Consider the following 20,092-nt stretch of genomic DNA (forward strand, 5'->3'; position numbering starts at 1 on the left):
TCCCTAGCGATCAAGAAGATAATTGTGATAAGGAACTTAATGAGAACTAGAGAGAAAACTAGAGAGAGAACGAATTGGGTTCCTCCAACACTTTAATCACCCCTTAAGAAAATTGTCTTCAAATCCGCAATATTGAAAGTGTAGCATGTAATAAGAAACAGAGGAAGTAATATCGATAACTATGTAATTCTTTCTTTCTGTATGATGTTTGATAATTGTTTACTTCTTTTCCATTCATCGAACAAATTAGGACATGAGATGTTTATAGATAATAAAGCTGGGTAATTATTTTGGCTCTTGCAACAAAATAGGCCAAGTTGTTTGTCAAAGTGTCAAATTTGACGCTTTTTATGGAGTTCAATTTTTTTATTTCGATCTTATAATGAAGAGTATTGTGTTTTTTTTTTCTATAAACAATAATTAGAAGATTTTAAAGTAAAAATTTACTTTTCAAAAAAAAAATTTTAAGGTTAAATAAATTAATGAATAAGATGATTTCTTGAAATCAAGGGCTAAGATTCAAGCAATTATACAGTTCACCACTGTTGCAAAAACACTCGTGGAGTTGATGGAGAGAGGATGAGGCGGAGTATTTTACAGAATATGGATAGCGCAAATCATGTAGTATGAACTCTTTATTTCTCACACGTTATTGTCATACATATACGAAGCAGTTGTGTTACTTCAGTATATTCATCTCAGCTGCAGCAGCATTATCATAAAAGAAATATATATATACATGCTTTTGTTATCTAATTCCATCCAACTACTAGCAGATTATACATCCATTATTTGCACAAAAGTGTTGCCAATGGAGTAAATAATACTGTTGACATGCACAGCAGCAAACAAGTCGGGAACTTAGTGGTTACTTGCAAAGGGAAGCTAACACACGGCGTGGTGGATCAAAAGATCTACGAGAATGAAGTACAGCCCAGTTATCAAGTAAAAGCACATCGCCCTTCTTCCATGGAATTGCAACACTTTCCTCTTCAAGAATGTTTAGGCAGTCATAAACAATATCTGCAGGCAATGGTCTTCCATCACCAAAGGTAACCGCCTTGACCGGATCATTTCGTTCATCTTCCCAACCTGTGTAAGCAGCTACCATGCTGTTGAACCAAACCTTGCGTTGCCTACTTTCGTCAAATTTGATACCAGGGATAGGACCCATTATTGTTTTTACTCCATCCTCCAACCATTCCAACTTCATTCCTAACTTAGCTGCCCTGAGGAAAGAATTAAATATGTGAGATTCAATTTAGTATTGCATTTCATAGGAGAGAAGTTATATGGAAAGCTGTTCATTGGTGAACATGTGAGAAAGGGGCAATTCGGCAAATCCACTTGGTTTTCCTTTCTCCCATTCACTTGTGAGCTTGTTCTGCAAGATTTTTTTTCACCGCTTATTTACAAATTAGTCATCAGAGAATCAGCTATCCTTAAGGTTACTGAAGTTAAAGATAACAGACGCTTAGGAATCAAAATGACTCCCACCTCTTAATGAGGCACACATGAACCACCAAATCCCCAAGAATTACAAGGTGGCAGTGAAGTTTGTTACTAATCAAACTGATTTCACAAAAAGGTATTATACTACTGAGGTACATGCAACTCCACAAGTTTTTCAAGGAAGCCCAATATTTAACTCAAGTGTCATGAACTCTGTTGCATACAGCAGCAAGAGAAATGTCACAAGTTGTAACTTGTAACATCTGGTCACTCATAAACTTGCCCATTTAAGTCGTAATTTTTCTGAGATGAGAGAGTGGTTAGAAGAAGTGCCTGTAGAGGCTCAAAACCTTGTAATCTCAGATTTGATTTCAAATGAATAAACTAGCCAACTTTTCTGGTAAAAAAAAAATCTGGTCACAGATTCACTATTCTTTCCAAAAGGGCTTGGTCAAAGAAAATAAAATATACTAATAGTACTGCTATAAAGTGTAGCTTTACAGAAAACATTTTTCCTATCATTCCGATCCTATAGTTAATTTTCCTGAATGTTATATACATTATGTAAAATATTATACCTTCAATTTACCCAACAAAACATGTCATTATTGGTAAATTTGTCAGCCTTAGATAATCAGAATCAATTCATAAATCCTTTTTGAAAGGTTACTCTTGGAAAATTTGTTCTTGTAAGATGGTAAGTTATTTGAAAAGAGATCATCAATTTACTGAAAGAACTCCATATAGTTCTGTCCATCAGTGGCTCACTCATATTCTGATTTATCTATTGGTACAAACAAGAATAGTGATTAAAAACAACACTAGAAGATCCTGACAAGATTAGAATTTAATATCGAAATCCAACCTAAGACAACACAAGTATGGAAGCATTCTAATGAAGACACTTCCATATTGGGTTCTGTCAGGACAGCATAACTCATCCAAAGCTCTTTCACGTTGATTTTTGGGTCCAAAATAAATTGTGAAGTGTCCATATCCATATTGGAACATTAAGGAGCCACAAAGGTGCTTCAGTTGAAAAGATGAATGCAAGTAACATAGTTTCTGCAATTAAAAAACCTTGTAAATGACTCCCTAATCCGAATGGATGGATTATGGTTTAGTTGGTTTTGCTTGATCAGACATTCCAGATATCTTCTCAACAGAATGCCCAATGCCCATATTATCAAACATTTGACTATAAAAAGAGAAGTTTGGACTTTGGAAACACAGACATTGTTACAAATTTACAATCACAATAGTACAATACCAACAGATTATCATCTTAACGATCACATAAGCCACAAACCTTTGCTCAGCGACGCTCTTATCATCAGTCAAGAATGTAGATTTCCAACCACGACCAATAGGAGATGCAGGATTATCCCCTTCACCCAACACCCGAACATACATCAGTCCGTGCTCTTCTAGTTGTTGAACAAATTCTGGGTGTTTTGTTCTCATCCTTTCATATATGATATGACTAAGAACAATTGGAGTTTCTCCACCATTCTTTGGCTCTATTTCACAAAAGAAAAACAATTTCGACGGGAACTCAGGAACCTGTCAACCAGTGAAAATCTTAAGAAATTCACATACTGCAACCAACCCATCAACTTAACACCATATTTACCATTCATGTAAGAGCTATTTAAATCAATGGTAGAGCATTTCATATATCATAGCACATGAGATTCTCATGTCATATAATTCAAAGAATACTTCATTTAACGAATTTACTCAAAAACTCATATCAACCATCCCTAAGCCTGTGGGTGTATCATTTAAATCAAAGAAAGAGTCCTAGTAACCTATTACTACCCTATATTGCTCGGATTCTTCATTTCACCTCAAGTACCCGTATCGGATCCTCGACACTCGAACATGGATGGGACACTTGGACACTTTATTTTGGGCTAAAAAATAGAAAAAAATCCAAAAAATAGCCGAGTCGGACACTTGGACACATAACCCGACATGGGTACCCGAGTCCCGAGTATGAGCAACATAGGTACTACCAAACTTTAAATTAATTAATCCAACATGCTGGTTTGACTTAATTTGATTGACAAAAAAGTCAGAGCACTAGCTAAAAGAATCATACCATGAATCTAAATATATTATAAACACAATGAAGTAATCAAAATTCAATGATTTAAGAACAAATCAGTAAGTACCTTTGACTAACACATTTAGTGAAATCCAACATGTTTATAATATCCTTAAATAGCGCAAAAGTCAAACCGTTACAACTAAAATGGGAGTATAAAAAAAAGAAAAGAAAGTAAAAACCTGAGCCATTTCGTGATGAAAAGGGATTTTCTGATGAGGGGGAGATTCATTAGCAGTGAAAACACGGCCAACGACGTTACTACGTGGAGCAGCGCCGCCAACATAAGGAAGTTCATCGAAGCCGAACGCCTCAACGACGTCGTTGAAGTCAGTGGCGGTAGATAAAGGAAATCCTCGGAACAGAATTGCTCCGGCGGAATGAAGTTGGGATTGAAGCCATGTTTTGTGGGATTTAATTGCGTCGATTAAGGAGGAAGAGTTTAAAGTTGGAGTTAGAATTAGTGGGAAATGGATTGAGTTAGTGTATTGTTTTTGTTCAGGGGAATGGATTTCTGTGAATGATTCCGCCATTTTTGTCTTTTGTTTCATTTCCTGTGTTGGATATTGATTTTTTTTTTTGGTTGAGGAAGTTTTTGTTCATTCCCTTGGGCAACTTTTGCGGCTTTGTTCAATTGGAGTTTTTTGTGTTCGAATTTTTGTATTTTTTGTTGTTGTTACTAACATGGATTAGTTTTAGGCTATTTAACTAGTTTTAGGATCCGTGCATAATGCACCAAAGTATTTATTGCTTTATAACATAACTAAGGAACAATCAAAAAATAATAATGATGCAAATAACGAAACATCATAAAATCATCATATATGAGTGATCAAACCGTTAATTACACATATAACCTTTTAACTCAATCTATATGTTTGCAAATACTTCTTTATAAATTATATTTGTTGTATTTCTACGCACTCCGTGTTCTTTGTCAAAAGGAAGGATCTTCAGACATTTTTTGCTCGTAAATATGGAAACAACAACATAAAATTGGTCATGGCTAAAAACAGGTCTCGGGAGATACATGTCTACATGAGAAAAAGATTGTCCTTGACTTTTATTTATAGTCATAGCAAAACAAACCATGAAAGGAAATTGACGTCTCTGAAATCTGATAGGAAATTTGGTGGAGTCCGACGACGTCAATGTCATTCTTGGGATAAACACTTTGCACCCACATTACTTCCGGAAATAACAGTAGCTTGAATAACACGATTACCTAAATGATTGACGACTAACCTCGTGCCATTACATAATCCAGATGTTTGATCAATATACAGTAGAAGCATAACTGGCGCACCAACCTTTAATCGAATGCTATGATTTGGGAGACCGAAGCATTTTATTGTATTGAGGAATTTAGTGGAGTATATTTCGTGGACTCCAAAGTTTCCTTCCTCTTTGCTTATAGCATCCGAACTCAAATAGACTTTCTCTTCTCCAGGAATGGTAGATAGAACATGATCATTTACTATCTCCACTATCTCATTTGTTGGGGCCAAAATAGCTCTTTCTTGGAAATATTTAGCTTCCCAAATGTGCTCATGTAGGTACGGGTACGTGCTATCACAATTGCTGAAATTGGATCGACCCCAAGATCTATAAGGACATCAATCACCATCATTAGGACCCCCAGCCTTTCCGTCTCCTACGCTTAGTATCCGCTCTGAGAATTCTCGCAATTCATCAACAGAAGATTTCGGGGAACCTGATTGTACTCTCATATTGCGAGTAAGTCTTTGGACCTTACACGAATCCATAAGTAAGACGAATTAACGGTAGCGAACACAATATCCTTCCTAGTTCCCTTCGGTACAATTGATAATATCAACCTGAGAACACCACTGAATACCATCACTTTACCTCCAAATGGTCGATGCAAGTTATCCCTATCAACGGACCCCATTATTTCCCTCAAACTTCTATCAAGTGCTTCAAAATAATACTTATGCATCATTGGAGCTTCATCCCAAATGATTAGTTTTGTCTTAAGAAGAAGAGCAGCTAAATCCGACCCAGGGCGAATGCCGGTATAAGTAGAATTCTCAGTTACATTAAAAGGGATACCAAAATCTAGAATGAGCTGTTCTACTTTCTCGTGGAAGGAGGAGAGAAGCAATTCCACTCGAAGCTACCGGCAATACAATTTCGCCCTTCTTTCTTATTGCAGCACATGTCTTCTAAACATATGTTTTATATGCATATAAAACGAAAAGAATTATTAATGACACAAAAGGTTTCTTTATAAAGATTAATAATTAATCTAAACGTTTTAATTGAAAAAACAACTAAAAATGCTTGTGAAACATTATTTTGTTTTAATATATAATATTTACATGGTGTTCAATTTGTGTACACTTATTTAAAAAATGAATCGAAACATTTTATAATCGGTAATAAATGAATAATTTAATTTTTCATATATTAGTTTTCTATCTAATCCATACCTTATTATAAAATGATATTACTCATCGTTTGATAAATAATGTAACAACGCTATGTTTGTAGATGGTATACCATCTCCTTTGTTTAGGTTGATTTCTTGAAATGGAATCCTTTCAACTTTATGAGCTTGGTTTGGATTGCAAGGAAGAAAGTGCAGTGCTTTATATTCTAAATCCAAAATGATTATGGAATCCTTTATCGTAGAAAATACATATTAAACCATATACCAATTATCACTATTTAATTCTTCGTCCATGAATAATTCGAGTCTTCCACTTTAAGGTGCCAAATCTTCAAACGTGTAGGTGAATATTATTCATCTTGAGAAATACATTCGTTATCCATTTAGCTGCAAAAAATAGGGTGACCAATTTGAATGAATTGATTTATTGTGTATGAAATAGGTAGTAGTACAATTAAATATGTATAGGATATTTATGGTGATAGAATTAGGGTCTTCATGATATATGATTCGATTTCATAACATAATAATACTAAAAGAATCAATTATAACAATATATGTTTCCAAGAATCACTCAAATACCTAAAATAAACATATTGTCATATATAAATAATTTCAGTTACATAGTAAAATATTGCCTTATATATTTAAAATAATAAATTCGAATCATTTAAAAGGAATTTTTTTTAAATATTAAAAACATATACTTATAAGAAGAACGATTTTTTATTTTGGATTTTATTTTGCACGATTTTTTTAGTCAAATAAATTTTGCTACAATAATATAAATAGCCTGTCTAAAATTTGAATAGTAACTACAAAAAAAATATAAACAAATAATAACAAAAAAATATTAAACACAAATAAATTTCAATAAAACTCCATAATATATTATATTGAAACTAAGCGATTAATACAAACAACTAAATGAAATGCTGCACTTCAACAACATCAAAGAGTAGGAGTTTGGAAAAAGTCATGATGAAAAAAAAAACTTCAACTAAACATAATAACTTGAACTAATAAAAACAACTTGAACTTATATAAATCGTTCACCATGACCGATCACTAATACTAACAACGAACATTAGATTTTGTTAGCTATTCTAAATTCTACATTAGAGTTTTCAAAAACTCACCCGTACTCTTTGCTTCTTTTGTGGCAATTTCAATTTGATTACGATATTGGATAATCATACCAATGTAACCCATGGTTTCTATTCTTTCTTCTTCTAGTTTATCTAAAGCTTGAAGAGATTTGGCAATCTTCTCATCAAACGTGGACCAATGGTCAATGAACTCGATCACGCACTAACTCACTGACATCTTTGACATGCTTGGCAATTTGAGCATCCATTAAATTTTTTGGTTTAAAAATGAGATTTTTAGATTGATAAGTATGGAACTTCAAGAGAGAAAAAGAGTTAGGAGATAGCCGAATTTTTTTTTATGTGAATTGGTGGATTGAAAAAAAAGAGCTAGAATATATATAAAGAGATGGATATGTAGTTTAGGGCAAAATTTATTGCCATTTGGTGTGACATTTGCATTTAATTTGGTAGTTCATTGTTTTTAATGAATTGATGGTGAAACCTTTAAATGGGTCAAACTTGTTCAATTTCATTATAAGTTCATCATGAAAATCAATATATTGGACAAAGAATCCATTAGTAGTTGATGATGAAAAACCAAAGTACTTAATAAATTGATAGTGACATGTGAGAACAAAAATAAGTACATAAATAAAGGGAATAAAGAAATAGATGAATCTTATTACATTATTCGATTTTATTACAAATTAAATATGAAAAAATAAATAAAAAGGATATAGATAAAAAAAAAGGTTACGACAACTACATTATTCGAATTTAAATATAGTACAAAAAAATGATGCCGTTAATTATTACGTTTTAATCAATCGATAGATAATCAACCAATACTTTTGTTGTTACAATATTCCATATTGTTTAAATCAATATCTTCAAAATACTCATCATCAATCTTGTAAGCTCTTGATGAAATGCATTGTAGATCATATAACATCATGTTCGAAAAATCAAAATATGGACGAAAACCATGTATTGTTGTTTTAACGTCTTCAACATAAGCCGAAACCTCATTGCTTCTATTAAAATGATATGTGAACATACTGAAGCCACCAAAAGTTTAATGTTTCTAGTGTTATTGTCTGATTTTTTGTTTCCTGAAGCCACCAAGTTCTGAGCATCTGTTAGTTCTCTGATTTTTTTTTTCCTGCAAGATTCAATCTCCAATAGTTTTCCTTGAAGAAAAAAAAATCTTAGGAAAGTAATTATACAAAGAATTCAATCAAACAAGAATAAGTATTATTGTACTACCATCTTTTCCAAAAAAGATTAAATAATTTATCATACATGGCAGACAAGGTTTTGCAGACAAAAACCTCCCTGATAAGGAGGGGGGAAAAACCCTCTCCCTCGTGGGGTGGCCTCCCAAATAAAAGGAAGACACTTGACTTGGGTTCTCCGAGAAGGATCCCAAAACCGTCACGTTCGGAGAAAACCTCGTCAAAACACAATGCCATGCTATACATCATTACAACCTAATTAAATTGCTAATAAAAGCTATTAGATATACACATTCGTACCGTACCCCTAAGAAAACAAACAAACTAATAATCACTAACACCTAAAAAATAAAGCAAACAAACTAATAATCAGTAACCCCTAAAAAAGCAAACAGACTAAACTAATCATCACTAAGCAAATGGGATCGGGTTTGGGAATATTTGTTTCGGTAGATTCGGTCATTGTGATAGAAAAATTTGTCGAAGATCACGTCTTGTTCGTCGATTTTTGGTGTGTTTCGGTTTTTTAGGTTTAGGGTTTCGGTTTTTTTTTCGTCGATCTTGTTGATCGAGTATGGTTCGTGGGAGAGAGTATTTCTCAGGTTAGGCTCTTGATACCATGTTAAGTTTAGGTTAATGTTATGTGTGATTATCTCATTCATCAATCAAGTATATATATATACATCCTGCATCTAGGGGCCCATTAGGATAACATGTTATCCCTCAAATTTATCTTAAATATCTAAAGATAATTCCTAACATGTGTTTTCTACATATATTAAGAGCTCTTTATCTTCTGTTGGAAGATGTTGAAATGCAGCATGCGAGTCCGAAGCTTCACCATCATCAGCTTCACTAAGCATAGAATTTTCTATAAATGTTACCAACTGATCATTTTCTTCATCCATATAATCCACAACATCCAAAACCTTTGTATCATCAGCATCCGCAACGATCTGTGTATCATCCACAACGTTTATATCTTCACCATTACCCGATTCACCCATAAGTTCACTCAAAGTAAACATTGTTTGAGGTTCATGATATTGACCATCATAATAGACAGGCTCCATAGTTTGATCGTTTTTCTCTACATTAACATCACTTGAAGCTATTGTACACTCCACAATAGTATCTTGGAATCTTTCATTAGTATTACTATTATTATGTTGTTCATCGGTAAGGACATAGTTCAATTGCGGTTGCGGTGGCGGCTGCATCATCATGTTCCGTTGACGTTGTTGATGCTACTACTTGTATGATCAACTTCCTACCTCATACAAATCACTCCACGGCCACGCTTGTTTGTTGCTCGTCTATTTCCTTTGATAAGTTTTTTGGCAATTCGACACAGAACTATATCTTCATTGGGTTGTCTTGGTAACAATTGATCATGATCATAATTTGGAGCAAACGAATACTCGTGCATGGTGTACTCCACCTTACAATTATCATCTTTTTCTTTTTCTTTTTCTTTTCCTTTTCCTTTTTCTTCCGCTACAAACTTGAAATACTTATCGTAACCAATTATGTTACCATGCTCATCTTCAATCTCATTGTTGAACTCCCCTCTCCAAGTTCCAACTTCATCAATTCGCCGATTGTATTTTTCGCCTTTGTAGTTTTTTTTCTTCAATTGAGTAAAAACGTACCGATGTGTCTCATCATCTTCTTCATTTGAGTGCATATCTACATTGAATAATTCACGTGGATGAACACTATAAAGATCCACGTCGGAAAACCCATAGACGAGCGGGAGTTCTTCGCCAAAGATTTTTGGTTTCAAAAAGGTAAAAAGAAGTTCTTTAAGAGTTGGTAAAAGTTTGTAGCCATCGGGAACGATAAAATTGGTCATGGCTGTCGTTGGTGTTGATTGTTGATGATCGAAACTTCAAACTAGGTAATGGTTAGAATCCCTCGTCTATATATATATATATATATATATATATATATATATATATATATATATATATATATATATATATATATATATATATATATATATATATATATATATATATATATATATATATATTATATGTAATGTAATCTGTAATGCTTCCTACAAGGATTCACCTTATATGAATAGGAAATTGTTTCATGCTAGGATACGTGCATGAGTTTTGGTTAACGTAAACTTCCTATTACCTACTGATTATCTTATGGGTACGTTGGTTTTTTAAATTTAAATTATATTGTTGTAATTTCTCAAGTCATATTGTTATTATGTTGTTGTATTACGGTTTCTACTTTCTATTGTTCTTGGTTTTTTATATTATATAACTCATAGTCTCTTATGATATAGAGGTTATTTATTTTTAATAACAATAAAAAAGTTATACCAATACATTAAAAAGTTTTGTTTTAGTGTTTGAGGTGGCATGTTTTACCCTCAAATGAATTTTGGATTATGAAATATTCAAAAATAAAATAAAATGGATTTATAATGGTTAAGATATAAGAAAACTAGAGTTTGTATTTTATTAATTTATCTAATAGTACAAAGTACTGACTAGAATAATTAACACTTTATGAAAATGTCAATCATCGACACTTTATGTTATAAAACTAGCTATTAAGCCCATACTATGTCTCGAGTAAGAAAATTTATAAGGAGTAAATCAATCTATATATATTTCTACACACACATATATCTCTATTACATAAGGGAAGGGGGGACCTATGGTGTCCTTTTTTGAACTGACTAATTTGCCCCCCCTTCCCTTTCAATATTACAATTTTCTATTACATCAAACAAAGCCACCGGTATTAGACAGCAAATCAAACTTTACAAAAATTAAACAAATCACTTAAATCACTCACAAATCACTTATATCAGGAAATAAATGAGAAAATCACGTTAGAAGAAATTCACAAATCACTGAACTTTACAAAAAAGATAAAAATTAACATACAAATCACTGTTCTAAAAAACTCACAAAATTAACTCACAAATCACTTACAGTAGTCTCAATACATAAAAAAAACATTCACAATCAACACTTACAATTGTTCTCAAAAACTCGCAAAATTCAATACCTATACACGATATACACAACAATCTGCAAAAAAAAAACATAAAATTTCACCGGGAATATCACGCATTTGACCATTGACGATTTTCAATCTTCCAAAGAGGTACACAATTCTTTCAATCTTGCAATTTATTTCAAATTAGTTGAAAAAAAATAGCAATTTTAGGCGTAATTATTACTAACAGTGGAATTACATTAACAGTGAAATTAAGCACCAAGATAAAAGGGTGATAATAAAAAAAATTCGCCAACGACTTTTGCAAAAATCAAATATCCGATAAAAAATTACATTAACAGTGAACTTAAGCACCAAGATAAAAGTATAGATTTTTGTTATTTCAAAAACAAAAAAAACATGTTAAATCACTGAAATTAACGATTTTTGTTATTTCAAAAAAAAAACAACGATTTTTGTTATTTCAAAAAAAAAAAACACGATTTTTGTTATTTCATGTTAAAAGTATAATTTTCTAGATTTAAAATATATTTATGAGTTTGATTTAAAACAATGAGTTTAGCGAGGGAGGAGCCCGAAAACTCACCTTTAATTTCTAGATTTCAGAAAATAAAATGTTCATGATAAAAGTATAATTTTCATGATAAAAGTGTAATTTTTGAGTACATGATAAAAGTATAAAATTCTAGATTTTTGTTATTTAAAAAAAAAATAGTGAAATTAAGCACCATTTTCAGAAAAAAAAAAGGTCTTTTATACCATTTAACTTTAATTCATTTTCATGTTAAATCGGAAAACAAAATAAAAGTAACAATTTTTTTAATTTCAAAAAAAATCCAATTTCAAACTCTGACAGAAAATTTCAAATTTAAGTTTGTGAAATCATAATTTATATGTTAGGCAAGGGGAAAAAAATGAAAAAGATTTATACTATTCGGATTATATTTTGGAAACATTGATTTAAAATTTTTGGATTAAAACAAACATTACATTTTCTGGCGAATTACCTTTCCTTCAGATAAAATCTACTATTGCATAGTTGATTTGATGAGATGGGTAGTGGTGGTGGTGAGGTCGAACATCTTGCCGAGTTCGCCGGATTTCTTGATGTCGCCACCAGTGTAGGGTACGGCACGAGCAGCCATTGTTGGTGGGCGTTCTTTGGGTTGGGAATCGGGTCGGCCCGTAACGTAGAGCCCATTGCTGAGCTTGTAAGATTGGGTACTCCTCTCCCATGAATTAAAAAGAAAGAGGAGAGAGAAAATGAGAGGTGAATGAAAATGGTGGAAAGTGGAAAGAAGTGAGAGTGATGAGGGTGGGTGAGGTGAGGGTGAGGAAAGGAGAAGAAAGAAGAGTTCTTTTTTTTTTTTGCTGTTGTTGTTGAGTTGAGAGTCAGTGAATGGGAGTCGGTGAATGAATTTTTTTTTCTCTATCACCTTTCCCATAGAGATGGATGTATGGTGTGAGTTGGAGAGAGAGTGTGTGTGAATGTGTTTGCATTTGCAGTATGGTCTACTTAGGGCCTAGGGGGGTGTTTTTGGGACGCAAAATATGGGAATGGGACCCTCCTTTTGGTGGGTGGGATTCTACTACAAAGTTTCTTTTTCCTCATTTTTATCTTTGTATTTTAGATTTGTGTTTTATCAACATTTTCTACTAATGCGATGCGTGCTTGAAATTTTTTTTCCAAACACAAATTCGATTTTCTTCGCAATAAGAGTCAAAATTCGAACATTAGACATATGAAGTAAAATTCGAACATCGAGTGTGTGTAAATAGATTTATTGAGAGAGTGTGTATGTATGGGAATTATCAGATTACTTACTTATAATGTCGCGTTGTTATTTGAGGATGTGATGTGTCGCACAAAAAATAAGCTGAATTTTTTAAATAGATGAAAAAAATAGATACAAAACTTTAATATTCTTTTTGGACATTATGAGTGAAATGTAATGTCTTTTGAATTAAAAATATTCTTTTTGGACATAAGTATTCGCTCATTTAGCCCTCTAAAATAGGAATTGTGTAAGAAAAAAATTATTCGAAATTGAATCTTTTATTAAATCCTTCCAATTATTCTTACTTTATGTAACTGATTGAACTTTTAAGAGTACTATGCACACATTATGTCCTGAGTGTATAATAGAAATCATATCAGGATTCATGAAGAGGAGGACTTAATAGTATTTGATGTACTATAATGCAAAATTCTTTTCAACTAAAACATATTATAGAAAAGGTATGGAGTATGGACCATAGTTCATACACAACTTACACTTACAAAAATTCCCCATCAAACACATGAAACAAAAAGGCCAAGTAGCATCCTCTATTAGTATGATCCTAACTTTTTCTACCTCTCATCAATTTCCATCCACTACACTACTACAACTCTTCAAAAAAAAACCAAAAACACATGAGCAAATTTTGAGTGAAGGAGCTAGAAACTACTATATATATTGCAACTTGCAACACTATGTATATCTACTAAAAGTCTAGAACCACTATAATCCATCAAATTTTTGCCGACATTTTTTTAAAGTCCTCAGCTAAGCCGTCTGTAGCAAGTTGGCTTATATGGGTAAACAAAATAAATATTGCACACCTTTTATGGATAAGTTTAAACACCTTTTATGGCTTTATCTAAATCCTTAATTACTTAGGCGTGTGCAACAAATTTTAATTTTTTTTATAGGGTGGTTTTTTTTATAATTTCTAATATGGATGATAAACTGATAATAGTTGAAGAGAATTCAATCTCGATTTATGGGTTAACGTGTAATAATAGCTTACTTTCTGTTTGTTTCTAGGATGTGATCTTCTTCTAGCCATGAAAGATGGCTAATTAGTTCAAGTTAATCTCTTTTTTAAAAAGTAGTGCTTCATGTCTACTCTTATGTTTAGACTGTACTAAAAATATTACATTTGATACGATATAGATTTTAGAATGGACGACTTCGAATTGCAAATTACTCAAGAACGTAGGATTAGATGGATGGAAAATAAAAGGATACGAAGAAATTCAATGACCCCTGAACAAAGAGATTCTGAAAATGCAAGAAGGCGAGCTAGACGAGAAGATGATAGGGTAACACCTTTGCACATTCAATTTGACTCACCCACCACTGAAAGACAATGTCAGACTGTGAATCAACGTGATGTACCTACCTCTTCAAATATAAGGATGCCTATGGTAGATATCACTAATCACCAAAGTCATGTCACACATGATCATGGAAGACATAATCGTATGTATCTAAACTAGACATAAACATTTGCCTTAAATTTCGTTACTCAATTAATTTATACGATCTCTTACGCAATGCAATTATTGTTTGACATTAATGCCAGCAATAATTCTGGGATTGCAACTGAAAGTAACATGCCGACTCGACACTTCTGTGTTGGTGAAAGCAGCACTTCCAATGTCAATAACACGCCAGGAGCGGCAACTTCTGGAATAAGGATTTGGAAGGTCGGGCGACGTGGATATCACAATTGTGCAAGGGATTACCAAGAGAGTAATGGGGTTCCCATATTCAGTCTACCTCCAGTGACAACATGTCCACACTGTCAAGCACGACTTTTTAGTTGTGAATTATCAGAATTATGTTGCTTGAGCGGGAAGGTCAGATTAACTGAATTCCCTTTGTCATCTGCTCTACTAGGCCTCTATTCTGATCAAGGAGAGGATGGGGAACATTTTAGACTGAACATTCGAAAGTATAATCATGTTTTCGCATTTACTTCAATGGGAGTAGTTATAGATGATGAATTAGCCGACGCACGTCAAGGTGTGTACACATATCGTGCTCACGGTTCAATTTATCATCGTATTGGTGGATTATTACCTTTGAACTCAAATGATCGTCCTCGATTCCTTCAAATGTACATATATGATACCGAGCATGAAAATGAGCATCGAATGGCAGAAAATGCAACGTTAAGAGTGGATATCATTGATAGGATTAAAAATATTTTGAACGAGCATAATCCTTTTGTCCATACTCTCCGACATCTTGCTCAACGAGATGACATACAACAATGCAAGTTTGTCATAAAAGAGCAATCTCCTAACCAACATAATTATTCAATGCCTTTAGCCTCTCAAGTTGCAGCAGTTGTTGTCGGAGGTGATGATATTGCCAACCTGAAAGAAAGGGATGTCATGGTAGAGTCCGTCGCTGGACGACTCATGTCTATCAAAGAGACTGCAGGCTATTACGATCCACTACAATATCCTCTATTATTTCCTTACGGCTCTTACGGTTGGGATTTAAACACCAGATCTTTAACTGGCAAGAAGATAACATGCCGAAAATTTTATTCGTATATGTTTCAGGTACATACTATATCACAACCATTCTCTATCCTCAATGTTAATCATTATGATTATTCTAACTGCTTCACCCATTTATACTTGAAATAGATGAGAGAATGTTATGATTCTATAGTCTTAAGAGCTGGCCGGTTAACTCAACAATTTGCTGTGGACAACTGTGTAAAGATGCAAGCATCCAATTTGAGATGGGTTGCACTCAACCAAGACACAATTCGTGCAGATTTGTACAAGGGACTAGAGGATTCATACAATGCCGGAGAACACAATACAGGTATGATTTCACATAATATCGGTGATTATCTACTTTAATATAGACACCTACATTATTTGAACCTTATTTTATGCACTTTCTTACCTACATGTAGAAAATGTTGGACGAAGAACTATACTTCCATCATCATTTGTTGGGAGTCCGCGAGATATGCATCAATGATACCAAGATGCAATGGCTTTGGTGCACAAATTTGGCAAGCCAGACATATTCCTTACTATGATGTGCAATCCGTCATGGTCAGAAATAGTAGCAGAATTACTACCTGGCCAACAACCTCATGATCGTCCAGACTTGCTAACAAGGGTATTTCATGCCAGACTCGAGGAGTTAAAAAAGGATGTGTTAGAAAGGAATGTTCTCGGGAAGGTAGTTGCTTATGTATATGTGATTGAATTCCAAAAACGAGGGCTTCCACATGTTCATATGTTACTAATTCTTGACCAAAGTGACAAGCTTGCCACTCCTGATGATTACGATAAAATAGTGAGAGCAGAAATTCCTGACCAACAACAAGAACCAGAGCTCCATAAAAGGATTCTTAAACACATGATTCACAACCCATGTGGTGTCCAGAATCCACGTTCACCTTGCATGAAACAAGGGAGTTGTAAGAAGGGGTTTCCTAAGTCATTCTCTAATTGTACAAAGCAAGGAAATGACTCATATCCCATCTACCGTCGGCGTCAAGATGCTCCACCTGTACCTTACGTGAGAATTCACGAGTAACTGTAGATAATCGGTGGGTAGTTCCATATAACCCGTGGTTGTTGAATAAGTATGATTGTCACATTAATGTAGAGATATGCAGCAGCATTAAGTGTGTCAAATATTTATACAAATACATCCATAAGGGTTCTGATAGAGTTTCCATGGAAGTTCATAAAGGGGATGAGATTGCACAGTTCGTTGATGCAAGATGGATTTGTGCACCTGAAGCTATGTGGAAATTTTACAAATTTCCAATGACTCGGATGAACCCGTCGGTAGACCTTCTGCAAGTTCACTTGCCAAACATGCACCAAGTTAGATTCGAAGGAAACCAGCCTATCGAAAGCATTTTGGCTGACCCAAGGAACTCCAAAACAATGTTGACTGAGTTTTTCAAGATGAATTCAGTAGATCCTAAGCCAGAAATTACTTATATAGAGAATTTCCAGAAAAATATAGATGGATTAATTCCACGCGAGAGTGGCGCCGAAGGAAAACCATGCAGAGAGTAATTGGTCGATTGTATGTAGCTTCGCCTCTGGATGTTGAAAGGTTTTACCTAAGAATGTTACTAAACCATGTCAAAGGGCCCTAATCATATGATCATTTAAGGACTGTCAATGGGATACCCCACCCTACCTTTAGAGCTGCAGCTGAGTCCTTAGGTCTTATTGAGAATGATGAAAGCATATGTCAATGTCTTAGAGAAGCATGTCAGGTAAGAATGCCGTCGGCACTGAGACGATTATTTGCAACTATCTTAATATATTGTCAACCATCTGGGTTACGTGCACTGTGGGATGAGTTCTTCCCACAGTTGGTTGAGGATTATCCGTCTTCGACAACGACAAACAATAATGAAATTCTAACTTACAGTTCTTAAAGACTTGGATCGCTTATTACGACCGCTCAGGAAAACAATATCAGACTACAATGAATTGCCAAATTTACCAGAATCTGTGAAAATATTGACGAGTTATCTGAAGTGATGGAGGAGTATTTCTCAGTGCAGTTCCTACTGAGGATACCGAGTGCATAGGTAAGTTGAATGCTGATCAACGACATGCATATGACACAGTGTGAATGCTATCACTTTAAAAAATGGTGGTGCTTTCTTTGTTGATGGTCCCGGTGGTACTGGAAAAACATATCTGTATCGAGCTATATTAGCTACTATAAAAGGTAGAGGTGAGATAGCTATCCCAACAGCAACTTCTGGAATTGCTGCCACATTGTTGCACCAAGGGAGAACTTCACACTCAACTTTTCAACTACCATTAAAACCAGATAGCTCATCGTCATGCACCTTTACAAAGGGTTCAAAAACCGGCATTCTTTTAAAACATTCTTCAGTTATTATATGGGATGAGGCACCAATGACACATAGGTATCAGTTTGAAGCAGTTGATCGTTCACTTAAGGATTTAATGGGAAATGACTTGCCATTTGGGGGAAAAATAATTGTGTTTGGTGGGGATTTCAGGCAAGTTCTACCTGTTGTGAGAAATGGAACAAGAGCTCAAATGATTGATGCATCCTTGATAAGGTCTCCACTATGGAACCATATTTCGGTTCTGCAATTGAGAGAAAAAATGAGATCTATACATGACAATGGATTCGCTAATTTCTTACTCTCTATTGGAAATGGCGATGAACCTACCATTTCAGATGATATGATAAAATTGCCGAGTAACATGGTTATCCCTACTGTTGCTGAGACCTCGATTGATGGGTTGATTGATCAAATTTTCCCCAATCTAAATGAACACATCGGTGATGGAAATTTTATGGTTGAAAGAGCAATCATCACTCCATTGAACGAAAATGCTGATAGAATCAATGACAAGGTTATCGAACGATTTCTCGGAGAAGGACGAACATACTACTCATTTGATTCAGTGCCTGATGATACAAGAAACCTGTATCAACAAGAGTTCCTAAATTCAATTGTCGCGTCAGGACTGCCTCCACATGGGCTCAAACTGAAACTCGGCGTTCCTCTAATGCTTCTCAGGAATATCGATCCTAAAAATGGTCTTTGTAATGGAACACGACTACTTTGCCATTCGCTAAAGGATCATTTCATCGATGCTGAGATTTTAACTGGACATGCAAGGGGAAACAGGGTCTTTTTGCCAAGAATTCCGTTGAAAACTGCTGAAGATATTAGGTTACCTTTTGAGATGGTCAGAAAGCAATTCCCTGTAAAGTTGAGTTTTGGTTTAACTATAAACAAGTCTCAGGGCAAACCATCCCACATGTTGGGATATATCTTCCTGATCATGTATTTAGCCATGGGCAGTTGTATGTTGCACTTTCGCGTGGAATTTCCGAGAACACGACAAAGATTACTGTCGACAATGGAAAGATTAGAGGAAAGGAAGGAGTGTTCACAAAAAATATTGTGTACAAGGAAGTTTTGTTACTTCCTACATAGTGTATCTTACATTTATATATTACTTATTACCATATTTGAACAAAATCTAATAAATGTTATGAATTATACTTTCTGATAGTATGTAGTTTACACATGGTTTTAATGCACGCGATGTTTTTGATTAAACAGTATCAATTGAAAGTGATGTTTTATATATATTTGTATCTAATTGTGGTCATTGTTAGGATGGAATATCATTGTACACCCTTTGCTCATTTATTTCCTTGCGGAGTACGAAAATATGATGTGCGAGCACGATTGGTTCATAATTTTGACATCTTCACCTTCACACATCGTGGAGCTTGCAAACAAATTTGGAAAATGCTTTTTGTTGATAGTGAGGTAAATATTATAAATAACTCTTATTATATTGGGAAATTTTCTTTCCATTATTACAACCATAATAATTATTATCATTATTGCTTTTATAGGGTGATGGCATACAGTGTACTGTATTGTCCCCTCATATTGAGAGATTTCTTGGGAGATTTCAAGCAGGCTACATCTATGTGCTCCAATCTGTACAGATAGTGCCTGCTGACTACACAAATGACATTGTTGACGATTCCAGACAGATGTTATTGACTGATGCATCTTATGTCATTCTAGAAGATGAAGATGACCTTGCAATGCCCACTTATTTTTGCAAGAGAGTGCCGTTATCTCATATATGGCGTCATGTTGATTGCAGTGACAAATTATTCGGTAAAGTCTATTTATTTCCAAACATATACATGTTGTCACTACGAAAACACATATTTAATGCATGGTGAATGTTTCTCAGATGTCGTTGGAATACTCCTTGATATATCACCGATTCGACCGGTTGGAAACAACTCTTTCAAAAGAGATGTTGCAATAATGGATAACACGTACGTGCACATTCTTTATTTAATATCACAATTTATTATTATAGTGCATTGCTTTTTTTAACTTTATTCCTCCAGGTGGATCATTATCAAATTAACTGTTTGGAATGATTATGTTCATGTCTTCGGAGATGGACCATTTGACTATGGGAAACAACATTCAATTGTTG

General features: G+C 34.2%; 3 protein-coding genes across 3 annotated transcripts; 1 reads left to right on the forward strand and 2 right to left on the reverse strand.

The window, feature by feature from the left end:
* Positions 1-713: 713 nt before the first annotated feature.
* Positions 714-4,249, reverse strand: LOC104883136 (clavaminate synthase-like protein At3g21360). Its single transcript, XM_010667589.4, has 3 exons — positions 3,745-4,249; positions 2,762-3,015; positions 714-1,229 (listed from the first exon to the last, which is right to left on the reverse strand). Exons 1-3 carry the CDS (start codon positions 4,111-4,113, stop codon positions 869-871), a joined length of 984 nt encoding a protein of 327 aa, XP_010665891.1. The 5' UTR covers positions 4,114-4,249; the 3' UTR covers positions 714-868.
* A 5,322-nt stretch (positions 4,250-9,571) lies between these two features.
* LOC104883153 (uncharacterized) lies at positions 9,572-10,156 on the reverse strand. The gene has a single exon (XM_010667623.1). The coding sequence runs from the start codon at positions 10,154-10,156 to the stop codon at positions 9,572-9,574; it is 585 nt and encodes a 194-aa protein (XP_010665925.1).
* Positions 10,157-16,079: 5,923 nt separating this feature from the next.
* LOC130590221 (uncharacterized) lies at positions 16,080-16,634 on the forward strand. Its single transcript, XM_057392261.1, has one exon. The coding sequence runs from the start codon at positions 16,080-16,082 to the stop codon at positions 16,632-16,634; it is 555 nt and encodes a 184-aa protein (XP_057248244.1).
* Positions 16,635-20,092: the final 3,458 nt, after the last annotated feature.

This window comes from Beta vulgaris, chromosome 9 (genome assembly GCF_026745355.1).
Source record: "Beta vulgaris subsp. vulgaris cultivar EL10 chromosome 9, EL10.2, whole genome shotgun sequence".
NCBI lineage: Eukaryota > Viridiplantae > Streptophyta > Magnoliopsida > Caryophyllales > Amaranthaceae > Beta > Beta vulgaris.